This window comes from Tigriopus californicus, chromosome 10, assembly GCF_007210705.1.
Source record: "Tigriopus californicus strain San Diego chromosome 10, Tcal_SD_v2.1, whole genome shotgun sequence".
NCBI lineage: Eukaryota > Metazoa > Arthropoda > Copepoda > Harpacticoida > Harpacticidae > Tigriopus > Tigriopus californicus.
In genome coordinates this window covers 4,862,510-4,872,529 of record NC_081449.1, presented here as the reverse complement: position 1 = coordinate 4,872,529, position 10,020 = coordinate 4,862,510, and the positions used below count along the sequence as shown (strand labels likewise).

General features: G+C 42.2%; 1 protein-coding gene across 1 annotated transcript; it reads right to left on the bottom strand.

The window, feature by feature from the left end:
- Nucleotides 1-4,839: 4,839 nt before the first annotated feature.
- Nucleotides 4,840-8,090, bottom strand: LOC131888739 (uncharacterized). The gene is made up of 5 exons (XM_059237665.1): nucleotides 7,837-8,090; nucleotides 7,719-7,759; nucleotides 6,153-6,341; nucleotides 5,763-6,086; nucleotides 4,840-5,298 (listed from the first exon to the last, which is right to left on the bottom strand). Exons 3-5 carry the CDS (start codon nucleotides 6,307-6,309, stop codon nucleotides 4,979-4,981), a joined length of 801 nt encoding a protein of 266 aa, XP_059093648.1. The 5' UTR covers nucleotides 6,310-6,341; nucleotides 7,719-7,759; nucleotides 7,837-8,090; the 3' UTR covers nucleotides 4,840-4,978.
- Between the last annotated feature and the right edge of the window lie 1,930 nt (nucleotides 8,091-10,020).

Genomic DNA, 10,020 nt, shown 5'->3' with positions numbered 1-10,020 from the left:
AATCAGTGTGTCCTCTTCCCCCATCTTCGCCTCTCATGGGGACTCATTTGAGTAAAATGGAAGTGTCTGGTCAGATTTCGGGTGAGCACATGGGATGAGTGGGATGGAGATGTTTTTTGTTTGAAATTACGACACAATGTGGATAGATGTCAGTTGGAGATCAATCTCGAGATTATATTGGTCAATCAGTCTGTTCGAGTATCGTAGGTATGAATCCATGCTCGGACGGCTCGAAAGGGATCTTGGCACCTTATTGCTTGCTCCCTTCCCAGATAGCAATTCCGCCTCCAATGACGTGGTCCTTTGGACGTCGCCTCTCTCGCTTTTGCCAGAGCCTCATTAACACTCAAATTGCCTTCTTGCCATTGGCAAACCTGGTTTTGAAACGGTTCCAAAACCAGAATTAGACAGACATGTCTCGACGTCCTTTTTTCAGTTCCATCTTGGAAAGCGACGGAAAGAGGAAGGAAGAGGAGGAATCCGCTTTTCGAGTCGAAGCGGGCCAAGACTGAGGAGAAGACCTAATCAAGCTGTCACAATCCATACTAAAAGTGACGAACGGCCCCAACATTGGGAGTCTTAACCGCCATATTAATGGCTACTGCAGCAAAATCATAACTTTTCTTTCTCGGGCGGCGGTGGGACTGCCATGGCGGGACTGCCTTGGTGGGTCTTGGTGCGATCAGTCGGGATGTCTGAGGAAGCCCACATCGCCCGCTGACTAAGATGGGTCTTCTTCTTCCAGCTACTCTGGAACTCTCCAACTCAAACCTCGAGCAAAAATGGGGGGAAAAGGATGAAGAAAAATATATATCTTCAACTTGGATGGCTTTGGAGACTTCATCTCGGTTTGGCAATAATTCAATACCAGTCAGGCGTCCCTCTCTTTTCCTCTCTCGTAAAGCCCAAGACCATCGCCAATATGGGAACCAATCCTCTCGTTATTAACCTTCACCACCATACCCATTGCATTCATGACGCCGATATATATAAGACCCTGTCGAGGGAAAAGGATTGATCATCGTGTGGTCTTTTCACTGATTTATTGTCCTCTATGGCGATTGTTTTGGAGAGAAAATTTCTCCTGCATCAGCTGTATTTCAACCAGTATTTACCTTTCGCCCGAGGAAAGGAAGCTGACAAGATCAAAATCTGCCGTCCAAAGAAAGAAATGGATGGCAAAAGTGCTTGCTCATTTTATTGACACTTTATCAAATCACTTGCCTGAGTTTACTCAACCCCACACATTCGAGAGGTCTTGACCGACGAGGTTGAGTGAGTAGTTTCCCGGTTCCTGTGCAATCGGGCACAAAATCCTTAGTCATCAAGTCTAATATGGTCTCTTCAAATGAATTGTTTTCAATGTTAGTTTCTCAGGATGTATTTGTGTCCATCTCGGTGTCTTGAGTTACCCCAATCAACTAATCCAATTAGTGTGCGTGACCCATCAAGCTGAGTACTCGTCCTCGTGAATGGTGGTGGTTGTTGTTGTTGTTGTTTGGTAGTGGCGGCGAGCTCTTGAAGTTGGTGTCTGATTACAATTTACCACGACACATTCTTCGTAACAAAGAGATATCTCATGGCTTAAGGTCCATTTGTGTCAGATGTCATGAAGACCTTGGTCATTAATACCGCTTGCAGGAGGAGTGAGTCTTTGTATGTTTTTCCTCACGTTATTGTGTTTGTACAAGACATAACATGCTCCGGCATCAAGTTTGAGGAGGAGTTCTGGGAAAGGCCGTTGGCGGGGCACTTTTTTTCGAACAGTGGTGGTGGCCATAATTTACGCAGGGAAATCTAACTTTATAGGTAACTAAAATGCCTTGCCAACTAAATGATACTTGTTCCCAGAGAGTTTTGGTCCATTTCCGTGCGAGTGTTCCACCGTTTTGGAACCGATCCCAGGGAAAGGAGAGAAGGAGGAGGCCGTAAAGATGACGAGTGGGACTCGCTTCGCAATGGCTCAAGAGAGACCAGTCCATCACCCGTTATGGCCAAAGGAGTCACCTTCAGTTCAAATGGGATATTTCCGACCCTACACTTCGTTACGAAAGTGCTTCAGTCAGGAACGGAGAGCTCTCTTTGGCTCTTGTTCCAGAACCAGGGAGTTTATGTTAGTTAGTAACAGTATTTGGTTGATAACACCATTTGATACCATAAGCATAGGCAAAAATAACAATCAAGAATTCATGTGTGACATCCGTTTCTATTCCATTTACCCTTTGGTATGGACCAAGTGGAACTATACACAATCGACAACAAAGTTACCTAACGATGTGATTTCCCTTGAATCTAATCCTAATCAAATCTTATTATGGTTAGGAGCCGAAAGAATCCAAATCAACGCTTACCATTTTAGTGGCTTGTAATTGTAACGGACAATGTTTGATGTAGAATTTTCCTCATCTCAGTTTGACGTTAGAGTCCTACTCGTACTTCCGAACAATTCTTTCAAACTCCGGTCTCACTTCAATTGCGCGCCAAAGTCCTGAATACAAGTGTGCACAAGCCAATTCAGGGGGGCGGGTGTCATTTTAAATCACCCCTCGACCCTCGACCTGTGGAACCTCTTTCTAAAGATAAGACCGGATGTTTTTTGAAGGGGGTAAGAAGAGCGCTCAAAGCAGGGTTATGGAGATGGTGTTCCCTAAATACTGTACAAGGTCCCAGTCTGAATGAAGGATGAGCGGTGACCCTGAGACGCTTTTTCGATCTAAAGCGATCGCTCCCTCCAATTGCCATCTATTTTCCACCATATTGTCACAAAGTGCAAAGGGGTCCAGATATATAACCTTTGGAATCACCTCAGATTCTGTTTAATAGAGATTGAGGGAAAAGACGTTATCGCTCTCAAAATGGCTTTGGACCATTTGTGCCCCTCGTGTGAATCGAGGTATTCATTTCACACACGGGTTCCATAGCTGCTCGATCCACATGCTCCGAGTCCGGGTAATTGATATGATGAGAGAAATTGTGCACTATGACGACCTCAGGCTCGGGTGGAGAGTGATTTAGAGCCCGGGATACTCGGGGATTCGGCCGACATTTGCATGCAATTTTGGTCCAAATGAAGTTTTCATCACCCGTTCAAGTTGCTGTCCGGAATTGGATCGTGGTCCCATGTCGGCCATTCGAGCAAGAGCTATGAGTTCCACTGAGTCCGATTGCGCACGCTTATGCTCAAACATTCCCGAAAACAAACAGTCACTCCCTATCTTTGCCAAAGGTCTACAGCTAAATGGGACTTGTAAGTCCCAGATCTCCTAAAGGGCGTGAATGTGGTATTTCGTTTTTTATATGTCATGTTAATTTCATGCTTGGCCTATTTCAAACCAAAGTTACTGTGTATTATATGGGTGGGATAGCGCACACAAAAGTGTTTTTGTACTAAAGAAAGTCACTCATTGGGCAGAATTGTGTTTTTTTGTTCGATCTTGGGCTCATGTTCGATTTGTATACTTTGCAGCATTGCGTAAAATATCGGTATTTAGTTGCTTCGTAAACGGGATAGGTTAGCAACCTTTTATGTTCATGGAAAGTAAGACAAAATCAAATATTTCAACCTAGATTTGAAGAGGACTGACAGGAGAAGCAAGTCCACCTATGATTAAATTTTAGTAATAGGGACATGTTAAGTACTGGCTCGGACTTTCAAGGGTTAGGCTGACCAAGCTACACCAGGATCGCTGTAGTAAATACCATGATTGAGACTCGTCTAGTTTTTCCAATTCTTCAATTGCAAAATAGTTCCCAAAATACAATTCAATTTAAAAATGATGCCAAGGCATTTTAATACGACATTATTTTGCTCAAGGTGCCATAACATGACAAGTCAAAAAAATATGCATAAAGCAAAAACAAGAAATATGCGCCAAAACGTTGGACAGGCATGGAGACACTGATTGTAGAGAGGTTACTAGTATATAAATTCTCGGTGTCTGGAAAATTTCTCCATGCTTTTACAGTAAATAAATTGTTCTGCTGATATTGCTTGAAATGCCATTCCACAAAAATGAAAAGGTTGGTTGTCAAGGAATAAATGCCCATTTCAGGTTTGAAAGCTCAATTGAAGCCAAACTTCCCAAGACTTCATTCCTAGCGTGACCCTACTTGTGAAGTGGCATTTCGAAATGTTAGAGTTTTGTCCCCTCTTGGTCTCGCAGGAAACAAGGAAATAATTCTCAATCAGAGGTGAAAGAGGTGTTCCCATCTGCCATAACGCTGAAAATGCCCGATTTTATGCCATATCCGTTATGACTCAGTAACAAATCTAGATCTAGCGAATCATCCCACTGTGGAAATCTCTTTGGCGTTCCAACCAATATCTGGCAAAGCCGCATATTTTGTCGCTCCAGGTTCCATGACTATAAACGGTTGATAAGGGCACCTTCGTTGCTCTCTCTACTGTTCCCACCAACTGTCCATTTTCCAGGGTGGTTCCCCGAGTGTTCCAGCAAATCTGAAGCACGTATGAAATAACGAGTTTCTTCCCGGAGTTGGAAGAAAAGGCTCTTGACTTTCAAAATTGAAGAATGGCCGCCATTATGGCACGGGAAGGTTATCTCTTTTTTGCTCAAAAGGTATACACCCCATACATATAAGAAGATTTACTGATGGAGCACCTATTGTGGTGGGTGCACCATCCTAAGTATAAGTTGTGTCTTTGGAGCAACTGCCTAATGTTGTCGGTGTCACGCATGTATTGTACATACATTCTACAGTATACTAGAGTACAAGTACCCTTCATAGAGTTCGAAGCGAGGGGCTGCAACCAAAATTGGATGAGCTCCTCACATCACAAGATTCATGTTGTAGTTACACTTGTTCAAGTGGTAGCAGTGCCTGTTGTTGTTATATTGTTTGGAAATGCTTTGTGGACGAGGATGGCACTTTTTCAAATAAAGAAAGGCCATAAAAATGGTCTCAATTCAGAGCTTACACGTGACAAATCTCTACATTTCCGTCTAATATATGGCGCCTATACTTGAGCTCGATTTGCACTCAGGTGAGCCACGATAAAACACAGTGCAGAAGTCCTTATCAAGACTGGTCTGGAACTGACAGAAACACCGTGTGAAGATCCACTTGATTCTGAAACAGGATCATTCGTCGTAGAGGTGGTCAGGGATAGTGGAGTTGATGTAGACGAATAATTGTCCGGCAATTCGGGGGTCCCAGGTTTCGTGATTGTTTTAAATGATTCCGCAGTAAATTCCGTCTGTGTTGGATAGAAGGTGACTGGTACCAAGAACTGATAGGCTGTTGGATCTGGCGAGGATCCTTCCCCGTTACAAGAGGCTAAAAAAGGGGTTAGCGCACAGTTTAGAAGAAAAACATTAGAGGTATATTAGTAAAAAGATTTTGAATGACCGTAGTAACATAACTCAAACACTTTACATTAGGCATCAACGCAATATACATTAGATTTGTTAGAGACTGATTCGCAAAAACTGAGAAAATGCACTCTAATGATATAAAAGTTTACCACTTTAGTGCTAGGAACATAAACTTGTTCAAATGCCACACACGTGTAAATTGGACTTGTGTTAATTTCTTTTAAAATATTAGCAATTAAAATAACTTTCATTCCGTAATTGAATCACATTCAATCCCTTGTTTCGTTTGAAATGACTATCAATTTGTAGTTACTTCTATTCACTGAATTGATGGAAACGTTTAGGACTTCACGTAATCAGGTATTGGAGAAAAAAAAAAACACTGATGGCTATTCCCATTTTTCTCGAACTATTAATTCTCCTTACCTCCTTTGATTAATGGTTGGACAATAAAGTTTTCAATTTTATCTTCTTGGTACAGTTCGCTCCTAAAAACCAAATCCAGTGGTGCATATTTCGATAGTTGATGTTGATAAGCCACCGTGGCATCATATCGGTCATCATCTCTTTCCCTCAATGTAACTGCATCCACGGGGATAATCATGGCAAATGTATTATCTGACCCTGAGGTCAAATACATCAAGGCCTTAAAGTTCGAAAGTGGGTACACTGGATGATCGCACTTTAACTTCAAATCAAACGTGCACGGTGAGATGATCTGAGCTATTCCATCCAGCCTAGTACAGTTGCCTGGAACAAATTGCCATGTATCACAATCAAAACTGTAATAAACCAAGCTGAATGAATCTCAGTTACTGAAATATTTCACAAAGATTATTTTTCTGGTGATCCATGGCTCTTGGGTGTCCATATTCAAGGCATTGACTTCCAATTTGTATTGACCGTGGAGAAATGGCTTTGGATAAGAAATAACAATGACTCCTGCCCCGTTTTTGTTGTATTTCCATCCCATATCTCGACCAAAGCCTTCAAGAGGTGGAAAAGCTGGAAAAATAGTTGTTTCTTGTAAATACGATTTCAAAAGTTAGCGTTTAAGTTTCTTCTTACGGATTGTGGCTTTTCTAAACCTTCTACAGTACTCCTCCTGCCTTGGTTCTTGGTAATTCTATTTCAGCATGAGTTTTATGTGGTTTAAGTAAGGTCACTTTCAACTAATGAACTGAATGCTCACAGCGTTTGACCTTATTAACTCTTTGCTATGGCTTGTTGGGAATCCCGTCATGAGTGCAACTAAAATGTACTTCAAGCTTACTTCAGAACCATTTTTGTGATTTTAAAACAATTGTAGTCGATAACCGATGATTTAAGAAATAATTCGTTTTTTTCAAGTACAACTCTAGACTTTTACACCCTTCCATTATGACATATACATTTTATATTATCCAAAGGTAGCTCGAACATTGACGGTTTAAATCAAAGTTTATCTCGTTTTTCATTCAATGCCTCTTAATAATAATATTATGGAACGTTTTAGCTATAGCAAGCGAAAGACGCCCTCACGTTAACAATTATTATATCCAATCATACCTTTTGATTGAAAGACAAAGAGTTCAACACCATCATTGTGTTTGCCGTCATAAGTCCAAATGTTCGTTGGCAAATCAGACATTCTCATTTTATATTTCCAGAACTCTTTTCTCCAAGATCAATAAATTGGCAAAAGCATCAAATCGATTGTGTCCTTGCCCTCGCAAATCAAATGCTAAATACAACAACTCATGGTATGTATGGTTTTGGGGCGTGTAAAGCGCACCGAATAGTAAACAATGAATACAAAAGAGTAGAATGGATAAGTAACCTCCCGTACGTATGCAAAGCAATGTTTACATTTGTTTACTTATTCACCATGGCAAAGTGGAAATGTCTGGATGATTAAAAGTTATTTCTGCATGCTCGGATTCAAGCTGCTCCCTACTACAAATATTTTATTTCATGAAAACCTAAAACGTTCGGAATCAACGTGAAATATGTGAAACTGAGCATTCGATGCGCTTCTTTTGATTATAAATCAACTTTGTTTTTCAGTAATATTCCGGAGAAAACGAAGGGTGTTAATCTATTAGAGGCTTTGACATCCGAGTTGCACAAGCTCTTGAACAAAACTTCAAATCAATCAGATCCAGAGCAGATTGGGATGAGGCGTGGAGTACTGATTAGATTCGAATAATTTCTATGACTCTAACCGTTGGATCCCAAAATTGTTCACAAATTGTTCAAATTTTCATTCATTACTGCGTGGTACTTCATTCCAAGAAGGGGAAAAGAAGTCCCCCTAAAACGAATTATTTTCAGTTTTTCTAAATGAGAAGTATTCGTGTCTCTACTGCAATGCAACGTAGTAAATGTTATCTAAGTACTTACCGACCGGAGTCGTAATATTATACCAAATTTTGATGGCCTCCCTAGGAAGAAAATGACACTGATCGAAAAAGGTCCATCGTTTTCAAAGCCAAGGGAGTATCATGATTATATTAGTTACTCATCGTTAATGTAGATGGATGCGTTGGTCAACTTCTCGGCAGAATCCAAAGTGAAAGCATAATGAAGCTCCACAGTTGCTTGTCCATTTGTGGCATCAATGACATTCCTGGGGTAAACTTTGCCGGTCGCACTGACTCCCTCGACGAAGAAGTCTTGGATTTCCACCGCTTGAACGTCCTTCCCCGATGTTAAATCTTCGGATAAGCTTTGGAACGTTGTTAGCAATGAACTTTTAAGCGTTGTTTTTCTTCTTACTTACATACAATGAAGACAGGCCATACAAGAAACGACATGATCAAATTTCTCTGTGTGAGCCACTTCTTTTGTTCTGTCCGATCTGGATCGGATTGATCAAGGGGCAAGAAGGATAAGACAAGGAAGTTCTCGAATAATGGCTTTAAAATCAGGCCAAAAAAAGTTCGCTCGAAGAGGCTTTTCGCAATGAACTGCCTTACTGCCATCCATTGCTTCCTTGTTGTCTGGTTGAGAGCTCGTTCGTTGTTGGTACTTGTGCCAAGTCCTTTGGGACACATTGTGTGACTGGATTAATAATGGTGTCCTGCTCTTTTCCGCTGCTCGTCTGTTCATTTCGCCTGAATGATGGTCGTACTGTTCATTTTCATTTTACTTCAAATGGGTTCTCAAAAAACAGCACATTAAGCTGGAAATCCACATTCCCATATTCAACCCTCAAGCGCGACATCTTCACTAAACCCTTCAAATCCGAGTGGCTGGGCGGATTGGACAAAAACTAGAGTAAAGTTGTCCTTTGCCTAGAGTATTTTTACTTACAACCTGGACTAGAAAATAATGATAGCGTATCCATTTCGAGTATATCAGTATCATGCTCACTCAGTGTGTAGCTGGGACTTGAGCACTCGTTCCGTGGTTGTGGAATGAGCGCTTGTTTGCTGTTTGCCCATGGAACTTGGAACTCGTACATGAGTATCCGTAAGACGAAAAGGGGCCATCTTGAGGATCCGAAAGGAGAACTAGATGAGATGTAGAGGTTTTGAAACTCCATGGACACCGTGCCGCCCAAAAAGAGAACTATATTCTACACAGAACAGAAAGAGAGAGAGAGAGAGAGAGAGAGAGGGAGAGGGAGGGGGAGCAAAGGCTGAGTAGCAAAGAAGAAAAAGGCTCGTTTGCGCTAATTTATTATGACAAAGATCTTCATACCAGTCTGGATGAAGAAGTCAGTCGGTGGGCACTAGAGTTACTACTATTGTAGCAGATACTGATGCAATGTAAGCAGAGAGGGAGTCAAAGTCTTCCCAGCATCCGAGCAATGCTTGAAGCTATTGGAACACTCTGAGATACAATTACTTGGACTTCTTTATGGGAGAGCACTTATGCTGATGCATCTCCCCCAGCCTCCGCACGTGTGTCCAACTGTCGGGACCTGAGAGGTTCAACAAAAGTTTGGCGGGCATTTGATTCTACTCTGGTTGGAATTGCACATAAATAGTGCTGTGAGGCCATGCGCTTTCCAAAGCCATCAATTGTGGCCATGTTCGCCCTGAAAGGCATCCCCTTTCCTGTGAGGCCATGACCTCATGAATCTCAAGACGGCTCGTGGCATTGCCGGGTTCTAACGAATTGCCGCCAAAGACGTGTCTTTGCATGGAAGGGATCCCCCCTGAGCTGTCGGCTGGCTGGCTGGCTGGCTGGCTGGCTGGCTGGATGCTTGCTGGATGGATGGAGGAGGTCTTTTTTCTTCTGGTTCCTCTGGTTCCTCTCGTTCCTTTCGTCGTTGAGCCCACGGAGGTTCTTTCTCTGACTGTCGTTCATAGCCATAGATCGTGGTTCTTCGACAGTTTCTGGCCATTTCGCACGTCAAGTTTAATGGCATCCATCCATCCCCTGGAAGAGAGAAAAAGCCAATGCAATTGAGGGTGACCAGACCCAAGGGTAATAGGAGCACCCAACACCTCTTTAAATGCTCGATACTCACGCCAGGTCTTGAGACGTAACTCAAAATGATTGGATGTCCTTGATCAATCATATTGGCCCACTCCAATCAACTCATTTCGGGACTTGATGAGCGAAAGGCTCGGCAGACCTGTTGCCCATGTTCTCAATACAATATCAAATCAGCTGATATACGTATATCAAAGGTCCTCCTCCTTTGGGTTGAGTTTGAGCTTATGGCGTATGTTGTAACTAAACTGGGCAAGCG